The sequence below is a fragment of the Boleophthalmus pectinirostris genome, unplaced genomic scaffold, assembly GCF_026225935.1.
Source record: "Boleophthalmus pectinirostris isolate CB_2022bp ecotype Guang Dong unplaced genomic scaffold, ASM2622593v1 HiC_scaffold_10, whole genome shotgun sequence".
NCBI classification, from domain to species: Eukaryota; Metazoa; Chordata; class Actinopteri; order Gobiiformes; family Gobiidae; genus Boleophthalmus; species Boleophthalmus pectinirostris.
The window spans coordinates 29,212,382-29,232,852 of NW_026570971.1; the positions used below are offsets into that span (position 1 = coordinate 29,212,382).

The 20,471-nt window shown below is 37.4% G+C and overlaps 2 protein-coding genes across 2 annotated transcripts in view; one reads left to right on the forward strand and one right to left on the reverse strand.

The window, feature by feature from the left end:
* Positions 1–2,470, reverse strand: part of si:dkey-288a3.2 (protein phosphatase 1 regulatory subunit 37) — a 98,976-nt gene extending 96,506 nt beyond the window's left edge. Inside the window, exons 1-4 of the mRNA XM_055161564.1 lie at positions 2,037–2,470; positions 1,214–1,240; positions 636–667; positions 164–347 (exon numbers count right to left, since the gene is read on the reverse strand). Coding sequence (XP_055017539.1) covers positions 164–347; positions 636–659 — 208 coding nt within the window. The 5' untranslated portion in view covers positions 660–667; positions 1,214–1,240; positions 2,037–2,470. The remainder of the gene's footprint in view (positions 1–163; positions 348–635; positions 668–1,213; positions 1,241–2,036) is intronic.
* Positions 2,471–2,519: 49 nt separating this feature from the next.
* Positions 2,520–15,976, forward strand: vrk1 (VRK serine/threonine kinase 1). The gene is made up of 13 exons (XM_055161574.1): positions 2,520–2,650; positions 3,176–3,341; positions 3,463–3,518; positions 4,324–4,393; positions 5,343–5,430; positions 5,577–5,685; positions 5,814–5,906; positions 7,210–7,342; positions 8,813–8,933; positions 9,720–9,778; positions 12,282–12,445; positions 15,506–15,608; positions 15,681–15,976. The coding sequence occupies exons 2-13, from the start codon at positions 3,176–3,178 to the stop codon at positions 15,821–15,823; spliced, it is 1,305 nt and encodes a 434-aa protein (XP_055017549.1). The 5' UTR covers positions 2,520–2,650; the 3' UTR covers positions 15,824–15,976.
* Positions 15,977–20,471: the final 4,495 nt, after the last annotated feature.

Consider the following 20,471-nt stretch of genomic DNA (forward strand, 5'->3'; position numbering starts at 1 on the left):
TAAATGACAAATTTTCTTTGGGAATAATTGTTATATTCTATAAATAAGATTGTGGTGAGGAAGATAATAGGCGTACTTAAAAAAAAAAAAAAAAAAATCACAAGAAAAAAAATAAAATACAAAAAAATTTATGGCACGCTCATTTATCACATTATCCTCTCACCATTTTTGTGTTGGAGCTCGGCAAACCCCGACACAATCTGCTCATCGGGAGGGAAAGACACATGCTTCTCTGCTTTACTTTTCTTCTTTTCAGTCCCTGTTTTCTCTGTCGCTTCGTCCGTCTGCTCCTGGTTCTCTTTTCCATTGCACCGGGTCATCCCTCGCTCCTCCGATGAAAACCCAAGCTGTAGCAATTCAAAAGGGTCAGTTTAGCTTTGGCTCCAAAAACACTTCTTATGTCAAGATTGAGAGGAGGGTGACGCCATGGCAACAGCTGTTTTAGTAATCCTTATTTGTGCAGTTGATGTATAAACAGTTGGCGATGGTAGATGTAAAGAGAGGTGCATGGAAAGATGTGACTCTAAAGAAACAATATCTTATTCATGAGATGTGCATCGAGTTGCAAGTGAAACCGTGTATGTTGGTTTCAAATGACACTTTGTAAATAGGCGAGGCTGTGTGCTTTTTCATACCTGGCTGTCTCTGTTCAATATCATGGCATCTCCTGGTAAAAATACATGAAAGCATACATTTTATCTGTAAATAATAATAGTTATTGTATAAGGTAAGGTAAGGTATTCATGGGTTTCAGATTCCTATTACAAGCAACATTTTGAGGACTTTTTCCACCATTCAAAGGGGTAAAAAAAGCGTTAAATTGGTATTCGCTATGGTAACCGTCCTAATTTGTTGTCATTCTAGACCCCAAGGATAGGTTTACTTTAGTTTCCTTGTATAGCTGAAGTGAGACATTTTAAAAACTATGAGCTGACATATAAGACTTCAAATGAAAAAGTGACAACGTGGAAAATGTCTATGGAAAATATTGTATTGTTTAGTTCTTAAATGAAAAATGATTTAAAGGTTAACCCTATAAGATCATTTAAGTTTTAGATTTAAGCTATTGAAACTTTAAGAAACAAAATGCAGTGGTAAAAATGTAAAATAACTATTTCCAATATTGGTACAAACATTTTATTAAGAAATAGGATTAAGTAATTTGGCCTGTCTAAATAACTTTTACTTACTAATAGGGAAAACTAGCACTGACCTTTAGATATAAGTATTCTGCGATGTCCTGCATCCCGATCCAATACCAATACGTTGATTTACATTGAAGATATTAACAATTAAAATAAGTTTAAGGCAAATAATTGTTGTTTTAAGTTTACAACAATAGGTACTGCATGCTCGACTCTCAAGTAATAAATGGTAGGGGTCAGAGTGCAAACTTGTACCTTGAGTGTTTGCTAATTAACTCCATATTTTCCTCATTTTTGCACTTGATGTGTAGCAGAGAATAACTGGAGGCTACAACCATATTTATCACAAACTCTCTAAGCATGAAGGGCAAGTCAACAAAAAGATACGGGGGAAAAATGGCTCTTAAAACTTCAAGAGGGTCACTACCAAAGAAAACTGGGACCTGTGTTTATATCAACCACTGCATAAATCGTAACATGAGAAATGTCACTGGGGCTCTGTCTATTTCAGGAGGCTGAGTACAGGGTTGCTAAACAAATGGCAAGGTATTCCACTGTGGATTCTCAATGGGAATTAGGGGGCTTTGCTAATTTGTACCACAAGCTCACAGTATGACAATCTGCTTAACTCCTTAGCTAAAATAATTTGACAACATGCATTGGCGGAAGAAAAATTAATAATGTAAAAAAAAAATAATAAAAATTTGTCTACTATATTGCACAACTATTTTTTTTTTATGGATGCATGTTTTGCTTCATAAAACAAATAATAAATAAATCAAATAAATAATAAAGTTAGCAAAGATAGCAAGCATTGCACGTGCTACATTAGCGTTACATGAAATAAAAAGAAAGGCATTTCGTGTTTGCTGTGTATGGTGCATATATTACCTGATAACTCTCAAATTTGACTTCATCATACAACAAAATTGCACGTTTTGACTTCGTATAAGCAGCTAAAAACTTTACCAAAAAGTGGGGTGACCAAACATCTGTATTTAACCCAGGACAGTCTCATTTTTGAGCCCTGGGTAGTCCCAGTAGATTTAGCCCAGAAATGTCCCAGATGCCCCTATTTTTCATCAATCTGATATTTGCCAACAGTAAAGAAAGGCATAGATTGTTATTTGTTTAGGTAAAATACCGAAAATCTGCTTAAAAATCACCAAAACACAAAGAAAACGTGACTATACTGACTCACATTAGTGCCGTGTGCATAACAATTACGCACTCATTTCACATTTTTATTATTATTATTATTACCAAACAACCTAAACCAGAGATGTCCCAGTTTTGTATTTTGAAAATCTGGCCACCCTGCTAAAAAACTGTCTTAGTTTTTGAAGAAAAAAAGATGATACGCGAATTTTCTCACGTTTGCGTAAGTGACCAATGGAATACCAAAACTGACGTGACGCCACTTCCGCTCCGGTAGTTTTGCGGGAAGTTTGGTGTCCGATAGCTAAACAAAACACGCACAAATCTCATCCAACAGCCATCAAAAGGTACGTGTCCGCTATTTCGATCGCAGCTCCTGCAATAATCGTGTGTTTATGCTGTAATTGCGTTGGCACGATGCTAGGTAGACGTGGAAGTAGAGGCATCCCGACTCGAAAATTATGCTAACTACACCTGCTAACGTGGCTAACTGTGAGCATCCTAAATAAAACTGTGATCAAACAGCATTTTTACGTGTAGCTAATGCTGATCCTGATGTGTCATCTTGCTGCTGCCACGTGTATACCGTAAATAAAAAACATTATTCATGCTAGCTGCTATGAAAATAAGCCACGTAGTTCGTTTACAATGAGTTTTGAAGTTGGCTACTACTACAGTGCATTTTGATGTAGTCTAATCTAATCTCAAATCATCAGAATACCGCAGATCAGATGCGAAATCAAGCTTGTAGTCCTAATATCGTAACATATACGTGGAAGTGCTTTTTGCTAACTTTAGATAGCTCTGTCCGTGACCATTTTAGCATCACAGAACATCGTGATGAATGACTCGCTAACTTGTGCATGATACAGATGCCTCCTAAAGCCAAAGCTGCTGGAGGAGGGAAAGGCAGAGCTCCAGCGAAGAGGAAGCTGGCAGAGGAGTTTCCCCCCGGAGAGGTGCTCACTGACACGGGGAAGAAAGCCTGGAAACTCGGGGCACCTATTGGACAAGGAGGATTCGGGCTTATTTACTTGGGTAAGAATAAGATATAAGTTTAATGGGGTTCAGTTAGATTTTTAGCTGTAAACGTGGCAATAGCAGATCTTATGAATATGTGTGTTGCTATTATTTATGTTGTGTTGTCAATGTTTTGTAGCTGAGGAAAATTCTGCAAAACCTGTTGGTTCAGACGCCCGCTACGTCATAAAAGTGGTAAGCATGTGGGCCATGTAAACAAACATCTTTTTTTTTTTTTTTTTCTTTCTCTTTCAGTATGTCGTGCCAGTTATAATTTGAGTTCATTATGTACACTAACACTGCATAAAATACTAAATACTAATTGTGGCCTCAAGCTAAAGCTGGACACATAATAATGAGTCAATAAACGATCAATAGATTTTGGTTTGGGTCCATTCTTTTGCTGCTACTGTTTTGGCAGTTGGTCAAGTTACAGCAGTCACAACACCTTCATCATATTTCCTTTTTCACATCATCATTGTTCAACAGAGGCATTCACTTCGGCCTTTACTTGAATGTAATTTGTCAGAGTGCATTATATCTAATAAATTGTAACTCTATCCAAATCCCATACTATGCAATTATTGTAATAAAAAAAAAAAAAAAATATATATATATATATATATATATATATATATATATATATATATATACATATATATTACTTCTTTTCTTCATGTAGTCTGCACTCAAAGGGAGCAAAAAGATAGTTTTCTGTTGTCTCACCTGCTGCTGCTGCTGCTGCAAAAAAAAAAAAAAAAGTTTAAGCAAAGAAGCTTGTAATTTTATATGTTGTGATAACAAATGATATCAGTGTAAAACTTCTGACAATACAATATTATGATATTTTCCTTATTGTTGTTCCTAATATGTAATGCTTGTTTTTCTAAATTATATGTAATCTGTATTGTTTAATGTGTAAGTACTTATTATGTTATTACAACACTTGATACAATTATCTCTATCATTTTGTTTGTTTTTTTCTTATTTGTCTTCTCAGGAGCCCAGTGAAAGTGGCCCCCTATTTTCCGAGCTCAAATTCTACATGCGAGCAGCAAAGCCCGAGCTGAGTAAGCCTCTTCACTGTTTGTAACCACACAAACAGAACTATACTGTATTTCACTAAGCCAAAGTTAGCCCTGTGATCATAACACCAACGTCTCTCATCACCAGGGCAAACAAATAAAAGAAACTCAACTTTCTTAATTAAAAAAGACAATCTTGTAGCCGCAGCACAGGAGGGACCTGCAGAGGAGGAGAGGCAGTTGGTGGCTGCTCTGTTGCCCCGAGGCCGCAGCTTTGCATTTTATATAATAACAATCCAAATGTCATTCTCCCCTGACAATTAACTGTTATATTACTAAGAAACCAAGCGCTCATATTTTATTCATGGTGGATTCTCACGTTGTTGGTAAATATTTGTCCCAGCAGCAGATTAGCTGGCGGCCGCCCTGCCCGACTCTCCTCAACGAGTTTATGCTCTTATTACTTTGAGCAGCTCACACTCCAACATTAGTTAACCTTGCGTTCATAAAAGTTACTGAAATGTTTAAAGGTAATGGCTGCACTCCTAGTGGTTTAAATATCCAATACTGAGGATACATAATTTCCTAAAGGTCAATTTGTAGCATAATTCTATATTTCAAATCTACTTTTCCTTTATGCAATGCATAGGCACTTTATTAAGTACTTAAAACAATAATAATATTAAATATTATGCTGGTGATTTTTAACTCTGTCACAATTGCAACAAAATTTTGTTGTGTGCACACTTGTGTGTCTCATAATGACAATAAAATCAAGTTGAGAACAAAACACAAAATGTAAACATAAATAACTATAATATAATTTATTTTTGTAATTTTGTATATATAAAACATTTATCAGTAAAACAATCAGATTTGAACATTTTTACAACATTCAAGAAGGCACAAGTGGGTAATGTTTAAGAAATATTGAAGTGAAATTCTTGCATACTTGTCTACTACAGATTACTACAGATTTCTCTCCCTGTTGCAGTTCAGAACTGGATAAAGTCGCACAAGCTGAAGAGTTTAGGTGTTCCCAAATACTGGGGCTCAGGACTTCACGAGAAAGGAGGGAGGAAGTAAGCTTGCATAAGTTACATTAGAACACTGTTTGTTTTTCATGGTTTTATGTGCCTTTCTTTCTTAGCATGAATATAATATCTGTGGTTTCTGATGCATATTATGAAACTAAATATAACTCCTAATTACTGTATTTGTGATTCAGGTATAGGTTTATGGTCATAGACCGACTTGGCACAGATCTGCAGAAGAAGTTTGAGGAAGGTGGAAAACGGTTCCCCAGAAAACTAGTCTTGCAGCTCGGTCTTCGACTGGTAAGATATTAACATGTTTTAGCTTGTTTTATGACCTGTGGTATTTTTGTCAGACAAATAATAAATTTGAATATATATATAATTTATAATTATATATAATTACCATTTGATTTCTCTTGTGTAATTAGCTGGATACTTTGGAGTACATTCACGAGTATGAGTATGTGCATGCTGATGTCAAGGCATCCAACCTCATGTTGAGCTACAGCGATCCAAACCAGGTCAGTGCTCCACATCTTACTACTAATGAACCAGCCTAAAACTGCACTTTATTCTAATGTTTATGTCATATTTTTCAACAATCCAATAACTGCTTTAGCACAGAATTCATAGAGACAGTAATGTTTGCAAACACAGTGGGGTACTTCTGTATTACAACATGACATCACAAGGTGGAACAGAGTGTTTTCTGTTAGAGAAAAAAAAAACTCCTAAATATGCAGGGTTTGTGTGTTAAACATTTGTGAATGAAACAAAACACAAGTCCAGGTGTGTTTTGGATGAGGGATGAGGAACAAGGAACATTATAACATAGATCAGAAAACAGGCTAATATGGGGCCTTTAAGTACTCTGAAAGCAATGTAGTATTGGCTGGCCAGGCTTTTTTATCATAACACTAGTGGTGCTCCTTCATTAAATTCAATTAAGTCCTGAGAGGAGGGAGGGTGTGTGTGAGTGCGCTCCAAACAGGGGCAGATTAGATGGCAGCTTTTAGTGGAAAACAAGGAGGGGGCAGGGGCAAATATTTAATCTGAAGATTAATAATGTATCATTGGAGCTGTTATTAAAGAGCTATTTATAAATGACAATTTAAAACTGGCCTCATGGGAGTTAAATTTGGTAAGGCTTTTATGGCTGTGCTTCTCTACTTACCAGGAATCCAATTTTGTTTAATCTTCCTGCTACTTAATACATAATTTTAAAAAGGGAAATATTCATTATTTTTTCTTCAGATGAGTGTTTGAAACACTTGTTTTTTTTTCTGACAAGGATTATGATTACTATATTTGTGATTTTGGTTTTAAAATCTGTGTTTTGCTCACCATCTTAGAGCTGACTTTTATATGAATTTCTAACTTAAATCTCAAGGAATTTATAATGCCATATTGGATACATCTAAATACTACTGGATACTTTTTACTTTATAATACAGTATATTTAGTTGTTTGCAGATAAAATTATGCTATTTTAATATTGGCATTTTTCCCTCTTCCTGCACCTACTTTTTTATCTACTGTGGTGTTTTTGTTTTGTTGTTTTTTTTGTTTGTTTTTGTGCTATATAAAATAAACATTACTCTCTCAATTACATACCATCTCAAAAAATTTGAGGAAAAGTTCAATATTTTCTGTCACTCATTTCAGAATGTCAAACCCATGTATTACATAGATGACAAAAAATATTAAACATTTTCACGATATTCTAATTTATTTTAAGATGGTCTGTATATACATTTTGTGAATTACTAATTGCAACCGTACTCATTGTGATAGAGACTAAGCCCTCTCTACTCTCTGACCCAGGTTTACTTGGTGGACTATGGTCTGGCGTACAGGTACTCTCCAGACGGGGTCCAAAAAGATTACAAGGAGGACCCAAAGAGGTGCCATGATGGGACCATTGAGTTCACCAGCATCGACGCACACAAGGGAGCAAGTAAGTGCACCACAGTTCTAACCACAGCTCTGAGAGGGGGTGGATATTTTCATTATGGACTGTAGGCCTGTCACAATAATTACTATATAATTACTATATTGTTCAGTAATTAATAGGGGGGGGTTTGAACCTTTTATCTGCATTAGTTGGGAACTTTTTGTAACTTTTGTGACTCATAGATGGTAATTAAAGGTCCTATATTACAGAAAATTTACTCTTTGAGCAATGTTATAATGGTGTTCCTCCTCAAAAACATACCTGCAGTTGTTTTGTTTCATTCACGTTTGAGCAACACAAGAAAAAAACATTATAACGTAGATCAGAAAATAGCATAATATGGGCTCTTTAAGTTGTTTTGTTATATTTATGTATTTATTCATTTTAAACTATATTTTACGTTCAGAAAGAGGTTTAGGAGGATTACTCTGCCTTATGGTCATTGTGTTGTTGTGTATAAAGTACTTTCACATATAGTACTGTTTATTGTAGTATTTTCTGTATAGCAACATACCATAATTCAAATACTTACCATACTTACTTACTTGTTATTGTGACAAGTATCATCATGGACTGACTGGAAACTTAAGGACATTTAAATGTTTGGAAAACTAAAAAATTCATGTACTGTAAACATGAATAAATAAACTACTGTCAATGACTCATCACTAAAACCAGAGGTGAAATGTTTTCGCAAATAAAATATTGAGTCCAGTCAATGTCAACAGTCATCATGTGTTCTTATAATGCGTTTTGACAACCCAAACTTCCAAAATAATTAAAACATGCTGACAATGTAGGAGAGTTTAAAATCCAAGAAAAATATTTAAGGAAAGTGTGAGTGTTATTTCACGTGAAGGATGTCGTACAAGATGTCTGTACACAAATACATTTTCAGTTATTGTCGGCAAAAAGAAGTCCTAATATTTATTCATTAAAAACTCCAAAAACCATCTGTTATGACACACTGTTCAGCCAAAATATCATGTTTTTATTAAAAGATAAATGCCACGAAAATGTCACAACAGTGAATTGAGGATTTTTTTTTTAAGTAATGTTGTTTATTATGAAGGAATATTTGGTTTAGCAACACACATTAACGGTGCACGATGTAACTTTTTGCTTGGGGGTCCGTCACCTGCTTGTTTCTCTGGAGATGTCATTGCTCTGCCTGGGATGTTCCACAGTGTGACATTAAACAGCTCTACCTTACTTTTATTAAATCGCAGGTGGTTTTATAGCTCAAAAATACCTACAAAAACATGCTTTGTGACTGTGAGCGGGGTTGGCTCTCCACAAATCTGACCTGTAACTTGGTCTGGTTTGATCTCAATGAAGATATAAAGCTACTTTACAGTGAAACATTCCAGACAAAGCAATAACATTTCCATAAAGAAAAACATTTGACGGACCCTCCACCGGAAAAGTTACCCAAAGCACCTTTAACTGTTTTTGCCTGTGCTTGTGGTGCAGCCCCGAGCAGGAGAGGGGACCTGGAGATCCTGGGTTACTGTATGGTGCAGTGGCTGTGTGGTCGCCTGCCCTGGGAGGACAAACTGCAGGACCCCATCTATGTCAGGGACTCCAAAATCAGGTGAAACTACAGTATATCTGAAATTAAGGGTGGGCAATTTAAATCAATATTTGTTTTGTTTTATTATCTCAATATTGGTATTAATGGGGGAATGAGCCTTCACTGCCGACATCCCTTCCTCTGAACTCACTCCCACAATCCATGAGGAACTCGGACTCACTGCAGCACTACAAATCACTGCTAATAACCTGTTCAGTCTGGCTTTCCCCCTTTGATTCCCCCTGTTTTCTAGAGTGTTGCTTCCATTTGTTTGTAAAGTGTCCAAAAAGCGCTACATAAGTCAGATTTTACTACTACTACTACTATTATTACTATTAAGATGATTTCAATAATGCATCAAGAGTGTGCTAAAATGTCCCTGTAAAATCTTGGTTGATGTTTAGCACAAAATGTGAATAGACTAACAAAGTACCCTTAAAAGTTCAGAAATCTCTCCCTCGTTTCGAAGTTACACTAGACATTTCTAAAAGTAAAAAATGCATAGCACACTCAAGATGGCCAATGTCCAAAAGCTTTTTTAAAATTTTAAATTAGGTTTCGGCAAAAGATGTTCATCAGACTGTTTTTCTTGCTTTGGACCACAGTACACTAGACATTTCGGTCATTTTTAATAGTTTTAATTATTTATTTCTAATTTTGCATCTCTCCAAAACAGTTCCAATGTTAGTTATTTTTTCGATTCAGTCTATCTCCTTCCTCTATCGGAAATGACATTGCAATGAATGACATTATTTGTGTGTTGCTTGATGAACTGTTGTTTAAAAATATTATTTTTTTCTACTTTAGGTTTCGAGACAACATTTCAGAATTCATGACAAAGTGTTTTCCCTCACAAGACAAACCAAGTGAGTGAAACAAGCACAGTACTTTTAGCATAATCACAGCTACTTTTTTATAACTATTAATTGTAGTAATATATGTCCTAGGCTACTATTTCTAAAAAGTCAAGTCATTCTTAAATTCTTTAAAGTTGCACTGTGTAGCGTTTATTCTTTCTATTTAGATAGAAGTACTTTACCTCCAAGTCTCCTGCTTCTCTTCCTTCTCACCTCCCTCTCTCTTCTTTCCCTTCTCTGTCCCTTTCTTCTCTATCCTGCTCTCCTCTATCCACTTTATCCCCCCACCTGTCATTTATCCATCTATCTGTCTGTCTCCCCTCTTCTCTCTCCCCCATTCTCTCTCTTCTCCTCTTCATTCCCTTCTCTCTCCTCCCCCTTCTCCTTCCACTCCTATTCCTCTCCCTCTCCCACTCTCCCCCTCTCTCGTATACGCGCTGTAACGTGGCTGTAAGTGGTCGCATCTCTCCAGTCTTGTCGCCGCTTTCTCACCGTCGTTCACGTTGCCTTTTTAACGTTGGCACTTTGACCCCGGGCAGCGTCAGTTCAGGCAGGAGCGCCGCAGAACACGAAGCAGCGTCACACCTCCTCCTTTTCTGCCCCGCTGAGCACCGCCGAACTGTTGTTTACAACTCCATCTGTGTGTGTGTCTGCGTCTGAGGAAAGTCGCACCAAACACAACGAAACCACGGCAACCAAAGTGGAACATTATGGTGGCAATGGAAGTGTGGAAAGGAGGATGAGTAAGAGAGGATGAGAGAAAAAGAGGGAGGGATGATAGAGTACAGTCAGAGTTAAATTTAGAGTTCTGTGAATGCTACTACAGTGAGGGTAAAGTAAAATGCAAAATAACACTGGAAATAGCTCCAAAAGTGTACTATGTAACTTTTCTGGTCGGGGTTATGCCACTTGTTTGTTTTCACTGGTGAGACGTTTTTATTTGTCTATAATGTTTCACAGTATGGTATTCAACTTGTCTATTTTGCATAGTTAATTTCTGAATGTTTTTATTGCTAAAAAACATGCATTCTTACTGTGAGTGGGCTCTCCTCCTCTCTTCTTGTCTCTATGGATTTAGAAGCGTGTAATGCCATATTTTGGAACATTTCAGGCAAAGCAAAACCATCTCAATGCAGATGAGCATGTGGTAGGCCCTTACCTGGAAAAGTTGCATAGTGCAGCTTTAAAGTAAAAATAAACAAACAATAAATATTTGACATGTTGTAGGATATTTTCTGTAATATTTTAGATCTCCAAAACCACTACACTTTACCTTTAACAATACCATAATTTTTATCAGGCTGTTATCAGTAGAGGGGGCTGCTTAAGTGCATTTGTTGATTGCCTGACACTGATGTTGACAACTTGCGTGACTTTAATGAACAGGATTTAACACCTAACTTAACATAGAAACACAATTTTTATCCTGTCACACTGTATCACGTTTAATCAGACGCAGGTGGTTTGTTATCTTGAAAAACATGCATTATTACAGTGAGGGTGGTCGCCTCTCCACAGATTTGACCTGTAACTCGGCCTGGTGGTGACCTCACCCGCTTGTCTCCACGGAGATAAACACATTTTATGCATACTGTGGAACATTCGAGGCAAAACGATAACATACACACACCACAGACAGAAACAGTTTGCCCACTAGAAAAGTTACATAGTGCACCTTTTAATACACATATTTTTCTCATTGCTGTTGTTGTGGGTGAGCTCCAAATATAGACTATAGTTAAGCACACTCAGGTTATGTTTACACTGAAACGAATCACTATATCACCGTATCGAAAACAATTTGTGTTCAGACACGTTGTTTCTGTGTCCGCGATCCTTCTCTGTCGGCACAGCTTTGAGCATATTTGTTTACGTTTTACAGAAACTAAACTTAAAACCGCATGGCTAAGTTGCATAAACTGAGTGCTTAAAAAAATGCTTGCAGCTTCTGTCAGACTAAAGGACACAACTCAGTAGAATATAAGTGTTCTTTCTGTGACAGAGGGGTGTTTTGCTGATAGTGAGTCTGTTCTGTGCTTCTATTATGCTGGAGATTATTCATATTAAACTTTTCAGAGATTATACGTCTGCAGGTCATACACATAGACCGTATATATGAATGGACATATATTCTAGCCTCTTAGCGTTTTGGCGGTGAATTACTTCACTGTGCATAGACCTACATCAGCGTATCAGCGTTTTCAGGCATCCACACGGTGCCGGATCAGATCCGTACTCAGATTAATTCGTGGGAGCTGGGGACACCAAATTGTTCCGTCTCTGGAGCTGTTTTCCATTGGATTAGTGTACAGTACAGTGCATCTCTATAAATGATGAATTACTGTTTTATTATTATTGTTTCATTGTTGTTGTAAAATATCTAACTATCTAACTATAGTGACTGTTGTTGTAGGTGAACTCTAGATATAGATTATTTGAACTTGGTTGTCTGGTTCACTTGGAGTTCTCTGTGTGTGTGTGTGTGTAACCATAGAGACTTTTGTTGTTGTAGGTGAGCTCCAGAAGTACTTGGAGGAGGTGAAAACTTTGGGGTACCAGGAGCAGCCTCCCTACGACAAACTGCGCTCCATCCTTCAGACGGGACTCAAAACTCTGCAGGCCAAAGATGACGGGAAACTGGAGTTCAGCTCAGTCAACGGGGCTGCATCACCCAAGGTCTGTACACTGTCAAATACTGGATTATACTACCAGGGTTTATGTATGTTAAAGCAATTCCTTCTATTTAGATTTTATTTTAAATTAATTTTATAGTTTTAACAATTGTTTGCTTTATGTATGCTAATACTTTTTATTTATTTATTTATATTTATTTAGGATTTACTCTTTTACTGTCTAAATATAAAAATAAAAAAGTTCTATATAAATAAAGTGGATTATATTGTTTGTATATTGGGCTATACACTATACAATACATGTACTTTAAACTAATTACAGGTCATCTATTAAAAAAAATAATAATAATAATAATGATTACATAATAAGAAAGCTATACTTTTTTTGTTTGTACATTGAAACTAGTAGTAAAATCAAGTATTTGACCCCATATCACAAAAATGTATTTAAACTTAAAAAACACACATACACACAAGATATAAGAAATAAAATAACATAATTTTTTACCAACATTTTATAAATTATGTGAGTTCTCTTAACTTTTAACTGCTAAGAATACTAAGAAGATGATAATGAAACTATTAACAGATTAAAAAAATAAAATAAAATTATTGATTCCTAGTGTCAGAAAACAAAATGCAAACATAACAATAACTTGGGCAGTGAATGAAGCACTTCCCCACTCGCCCACAAACCACTGGGTCACTAAACAGGAAGGGCATCTGGCACAAATATAGCGTTCTATTGTGAACTGTGGCAAACAACATTCCCAGACAAAAGGAACAACTTTAGCATCTTGGTTTTATCGACTTGGAAATCCTGCCCATAAAATCTTTCCAAGCTTTTTATTGCTCTTCCAGCGTGATCACTCTTAATTCCTACTTTATCTCTCCATTTCATCTGTTTTAGTCCCCACACTCTCTCTCTCTCTTCTTTCTCTCTCCTTCGGCTCTCCTCATTCTTTCTCTATCCTCCATCCAGTCCTCTCTCTCTCCCACCCTCTCTTCATGTGTTTCTCTTCTTCTTCACCCCCTCTCTCTTTTTTCTTCTGTCTTTCTCTCTCCTCTCTCCCATCTCTGTCTCTCCCTCTCTCTCTCCTGCTTTACCCCCTCATTCTCTCTCTGTCTCTCTCTCTCTACCCCTCTTATCTCCCTCCCTCTCTCTTCCCCCTCTCCTTTCTTTTTCTCTCTCCCCTTCTCTCTCATTCTTCCTCCTCCACTTTCTCTTATTCTCCCTTTCTTGCTGTTTTTCCCTCTCCCTTTCTCTCTCTCTCTCTCTCTCCTGCTTTATCCCTCTCTCTCTCTACCCCGCTCCATCTCCCCCTCTCTCCCTTTCTTCCCCCTCCCCTCTTTCTCTCTTTCTCCCTCTACTCTCTTCTTACCTCTACCTCTCTCCTCCTCCCTCTTTCTTTCTCTTTCTCCCTCTGTCCTTCTCTCTCTCTCTCCTTCTCTCTTTCCCTCTGCATATGGAAGATACCACTTGGGACCTGGTCGGTGCCAGCCGTGGGGTTACCGGGCCTCGGCGCTGGTTATTGTATGCAATTATCCCGCCAATCTGTTCACCTCAGCGGGCGCTGCATAGTGATCATGAGGTAGCAATTGTCAAAATGGAGACCAAAATGGAGTCGGGGGGAGGGAGGGCGTGGGGGGGGGGGGCAAGGGTGAGAGGGGGAAAGGGGGGACAGGAGGGAGAGAGGGGAGGGAGAGGGGGCAGGGGTGAGAGAGCGGGAAGGGGGGAGATTGAGTTTCAAGGCCTGGAAAGGAGGAAGGGGCGGGCACAGGAGGTGAGCGGCTTTGTTAAAGGGAATGACTCTTTAAGTGGCTTTTCATGCTCATGTTTAATAATCATGTTTTATTACGTACAGGCAAAAACTACAGTACATTTTAGTAATTGAATCTGCAGACATTAAAGGTGCACTGTGTAACTTTTCTGATGGAGGGTCCGCCACCTGCTTGCCTCCACGGAGTTGTAATTGTTTTGTTTGGAATAGGGCTGGGTATCATTCAGAAGTTGCCGATCCGATCCATACCTCAATACATAGGCCACGATATGATACATACATCGATACATAGGCCAAGATACGATACATATCGATCATACTCATCATAGATACGATACATACCTCATATCAATACATAGGCCACGATACGATACATATCTCGATACATAGGCCACGATACAATACGTACCTTGATACATAGGCCACGGTACGATACATATCTCAAAACATAGACCACAATATGATACATATCTCGATATATAGGCCACGAGATGATACATACCTCGATACAGTGAGCTTACGATTCAGTACAAGTCAGTATGATATATTTCAAAATGATTCGATACTGTTCATTTAAAAAATAAAGGCGAATTTATAGCTGTGATACTAAAAGTCTTTGTTGAACCACTTTTTGTGCAAAGTGAATATGAAACACAAACATTTTCATCTTCAAAACTGTGAAAATGTCAAATGTGTGGCTTAAACGAGTTTCCTTCCACTAAACAAGCAACAAAACTGTAGCGCTGTAACAAAATAATTTAGTAAACTATACCAAAAATGACTCTTGGCAATATATCGATACAGCAGCCCACGATATCAATACTGTAGCATCACATTAAACACATATATCGATATTTCAGTATTTTTGCAAACCCCTAATCTGGAATATCCTGGTATGGCATTAATCACATCTTGCACTTACTCAATAACATTTCTTTTTTTATTTAACCTAAAAACTTGGATTCTTACTGTGGGTGAGATCTAAAAATGTAACTTAGCCCTGTGGTGTCACCTACTGTCTGTGGAAAGATAAATAAATGTAATGTAAACACACTGCACCTTTAAAGCCACTGTACTGTATTTTTCCAGTCTTGAAAACAAATTCTAGTTCTTTTTCACATTTCAAACAGTTTGCGATGGTTGAAAGTTATTCCTCGCTTACCTTATGCATTCTGAACTTCCTAATTATTCACCTCGATGAGTTTGTAAGCACTTTTGCCAACTTTCAGAGACCAGAGCGGAGTTTTGCAGTCACGGTAAAGCTAAGAACACCTAGCATGCTAACATACACTTCCTGATCATCTTTAATTGTCTCATTTCAGAAAGCGACCAAACGGAAACAAAAAGTCGTAATTGAAGAGGACGGCGTAGACAGCGAAGAGGAAGAAGGTCCCGTCAAGAAAAAAAGGGTCACTAAAAAGAAAGGTACATTTTATCTTCGTTATAATCCTTCTTATATAACCTCATGTAAGTTATTAACATGTTATTTTCCTACAGAGGTCAATGGTGTGAAGAAGGCTGCCAATAAAAGCCCCAAAGCTAAGAAAGCACTGCCGAAATTCACAGAAATGGCGACAGAGAGTTCACCCGGACTGGTCAAAAAAAAACCCAGAGGCAGGCCCAAGAAAACTGCCGCCTGAGCCTTACCACACTCCGTTTGTACTACTGCCTTACAGCTTCTTATTAAAATGTTTTAGATTATTGTTTAATATTAATTTCTATCTTATTTTCACGCGCTGATGCTATTGATAAGTTGGACCAGTTTCATTGCAATAAAGAAGGATTTCAGCTGGTATTTTTGTTAGTGTTTTATTGGTTTCTGTGATATGGTTTTGAGGATAGGGCTTCAATGATTTATCGAAATAACCGTGACTAGTGGACTATTGATTATTTTAATTTTAACAGTTGGTATTTGTTGTTTGCACTACACTCCAGAATGTCCCAAATATGATGTTATTACAAAAACAGAAGAATAATATTTTAAGTGAATTTTGATTTATTTTGTTTTGAACTTTATCAAATTTTTTGTCTTTTGGGTTAGTCTTTTAAGAAGTAGTACAGTGGTCTAATTTATGCTGTAGTTTAGAGCTAGAATAGTCCTGTTTTAGACCTGGTTTACATCTCTTAAATGACTGTAATTTACTTACTGTATGGTGGCTAAACAAATGCAGTTCCTACAGATTTTTACCTCACAACAGCATCAGAACTATTTTAGTATGGATGCAGGATTAATCTAGTCAGGCTGGCGCCACCTAGTGCCTCCGCTCAGTTTCATTTCCCTCCAGCGACTAGATCAGGAATCAAAATACAATAGACGGTTTGCAAAAACTTACAAAAACCCAATCAGCGAAGTGTCATATATTCTGTGTTGTCAACGATTCCCAAGATCGAGGATTTAAAGCCGGAACAAAGAGAATGTTTGGTGAATTTCATCAAGGGTAAAGACGTTATCGTCCTTCTTCCTACAGGATTTGGGAAAAGCTTAATATACCAGTTAGCCCCATTAGTGGTGAATTACATACATCACGGCCAAATAGCAGCGATTGGTTAAATGATAAAAAGTACCCGCCTACTGTTGAGCGAATGAATCCCAACACTGTGATATCAGACAGTTTCTACAAAGTGAAACCGACTGAAGAATCAGGATAGGATTCATCACAATCAAAACAAAATCATAATTTGAATGGACACAATTAGCAAATCGCAAAGGCTGTAATGTTTGAGGTACCAAAATTTCCTACACAAACAACAAAATATCCAGTAATATCCAATATCTTTTTTTTCTGCATAAAACTACTAACCTTCAAAAAACTGCTAACTCTGTTTAGATCTGGACAATGTGATTCTTGTTTTAGTTTGTCATTTCATATTTTCTGTCTTTTTGTCAATTCTTCTGGACGCGTTTAAAATGTGAACTTTGAACAGAATCCTAAAACAGCTTCCCAGAATCATTTTCAGAATAACAAAATAATATCAAGCCCAAAACGGTCAGCCCTACGTTGTAGACTTACTAACTTCCCACTATCATACCAGTTGTAATAGTCTTTTTTAAATTATTTTTGGAATTTATTTTCTATGAGGATTTTCTTTTCTGCTTTGATCAAAATTGTCAATCCATTTTCGACCATTTTAGACATGTTTCTTTGATATTGTTTTGACTAGTCCCAACCAAATCTTAATATTGTAATGTGTGCGCTTTTGGCCCTCTGCCCATCTCTGTCATATTGTCTCCACACGACACTTTTCAGATAGTTGTGAATCTTGTCACTCAGCGCAAGCCTGTTTCTGATCTGCCAACTTCACGGGACCACATTTCACACATACGGAGCGTTTGACAGACTGTCCATTTCCTGTGTGTCCGGCTCTTTCCCCTATGGGGCTCTTCTTCTTCTTCTCTTGTTAACTCCAAAAGGGACAACCCCAAATTGCCTGCACCCCTCCTCAATAGAGCAAGACTGTTTATGATTAATAATGTCAATTTGTTTAAAAAAAGAGAAAGAAAGGATAGTAATTACAATTTTATAACTGTTTGCATTTTGACTCTGTAAATTTAAAGGTTCTATATTACACAGAATTTACTCTCGTGAGCTGTAAGCCATGTTTTAATGTTTTTACTTCATCAAAAACATACCTGCAGTTGTGCTCTGTTTCATTCACACATGTTTGAGTAATCTTTTCTTTTTAGTCTGTCTACATCTTCAAATTTAAAAAATCTCTAAATGCTCTGTTCCACCTTGTGATGTCATGAAGTGGTAGTTTTCAGTTAACAGCTTTGGAGAGAACGGCAATTCCAAAGCTGAAATTATCTAAATGATTTAAGTGGAAGTGTATGGAGTTAGAAAACGCAGTGGTGCACTTTCTGTATTACCACATGATATCACATCACCAGGTGGAACGGCATGTTTCTACCGAGAAGAATTCAGCCTAAATATGCCGAATTTGGGAGTTAGACATGTGTGAATGAAATAAAACAACTCCAGGAATGTTTGTGACGAGGAAAGAACATTATATTATTCAGTTCTAGACCTTGTTTACATTATCTTCATGTGGTGTCAAGACTCACTTAGACTTAGGCTTAGACTTAGACAAACTTAATGGTGGATCAATAATTTGGACACCATAGGTCACATATCACAATATATTATAATAACACAGAGCAAAAATATAAATGGCAATTTATATTTATTTATTTATTTATATATCAGTGACTATTGTTACGGCTCGCGGCCTGTCTCCAGCTCCGCATCGCCTGGCGCTCCCCGTTTGTATTACTGCTTGTATCTTCCGTATTTGCATGTCCTGTGTGGTGCCTGATGTCTGACTGGTGGGCCGTGGTTCCGATGCTGTGGTCTGGCTCTGACACCCCTTGTGCTGTGGTTGGAGGATTGACGTCCTGTTCCTCCAATCCCTTCCTTCCACATCCTTCCACATCAATCACCTCGACCAATAAAAGTGCTGTGCGCCTGTCCCTCCTGGCGGCTGGATGGCAGTTTCAGTTCGCCCCTCACATCTGTAGACGTTCGCTCTTTGATATTGTACAGTGTGTTTGTTACTATAATTTTTTTTAGTTTTGCCAGTTTGGCTCGGCCCTTGGGCAGTGTTTTTTGTTGCTGTTAACTACCTTAGTTTATGAGTTTAGTAACTTTGGGGAATTCCGAATTATCAAATGTGAAACGTTTATTTATTTTTTTGTTATTGTACTTACCTACACAGCTTTATAAAACTTACTTACTTACTTACTTTACATCATATCTGGTTTGTGTTACTTTCCTTTGTCCCTAGCACTGGGTTGTAACACTATTGGAATCTGAACTGCAAGAACCCCGGAATCAGCGAAGAGCTGTGAAGCCATGACGTCAGACTCAAGCCTCTGTCTGGGTCCCTTTTGTGGTACAACACAACAGTAAACAAAGCGGTCGAGATGGATGTAGACGAAGACATTCTGTGTTGGAAACAATTCCCGAGATCAAGGATTTAAAGCCGGAGCAAAGAGAACGTTTGGTGAATTTTATCAAGGAGAAAGACGTTGTTGCCCTTCTTCCTACAGGATTTGGCGCATTACATACGTCACGACCAAATAGCAGCGATTGGTTAAATTAAAAAAGTACCCGCCTACTGTCGAGTGAATGAATCTTAATGCTGAGGTCAGACAGTTTCCATGAAGTGAAACTGGCTTATATCTCTTGTACCCAATTTTTCCATGTATTTGAACAAAATTTGTCTTGCCCTAGTACAGATATATCATATAAGCTGTCTCTTTTATTATCCAATTATTCAGAAGTGTGTGTTAGCATGCTAGTTGTTGCTGAGAAATAACTTTGGACAACTGCAAACTGTTTAAAATGAGTTTGAGTTCTGTTTTTCATACTTTTAAGACCTTAAATTCTTGTCTACTAACTAACTTATTTAGCTAATTACAGACTAATTTTATGTTATTGCCCTTCTTCCTACGAGATTTGGCGTATTACTCACATCTGGACCAAAATAGCAGCAATTGGTTAAATAAAAAAAGTACCCGCCTACCGTCGAGCAAACGAATCCTGTACAACATGTATGTATGTATGTACAACAAAAATGTAGCCTGGACCTTTCCAAAACATCCACATTATTTGAAATCCTCCAGCCAAGGTAGTCCTGATTTAGCCCAGCTCCCAATCCGGAAATGGCTCCAGCGGCCCCTGACAGGTCGCCCCAGACAAATTTCCCTATAGGGACGATAAAGTGTACCATAACCTTGGGCAAGACACCCCCCTCCCTGCTGTACGATGAATGAATGTAGTGTGTGAGTCAGAGAGGCTGCTGGATCAGATTGGCACGTGAAGAGAGTGAATGATACAACGTAAAGAGACTCTGAGCTGCTTATACTAGATAAATGCAGCAGTATTATTAAAGGTCCTATATTACTCACAATTGACTCTTGTGAGCTTTTAGCCAATTTATAATGTTATTACCTCATCAGAAACATACCTGGAGTTGTGTTTTGTTTCATTCACACACACTTGAGTAATCATTTATTGTCCTTCTGTCTACATCTGCAAAGCTCAAAATGCTCCGTTCCTCTTTGTGATGTCATGAAGCGATAGTTTTTCAAATGAACAACTCTCTTTTTCCATATTTTAATTTATTTAATTATTTATTTTATTTATGTATTTATTTATTCTGTGTTTGGTTTGAGTGGTCCTGCGACTTATAGTATATGAAATAATAAATACCAAATATATTAAAATTTTCACTGCTGCTCCTATCACTCCTGTACCACTGTCACTTCACTCTACTGTGCATGTCTCC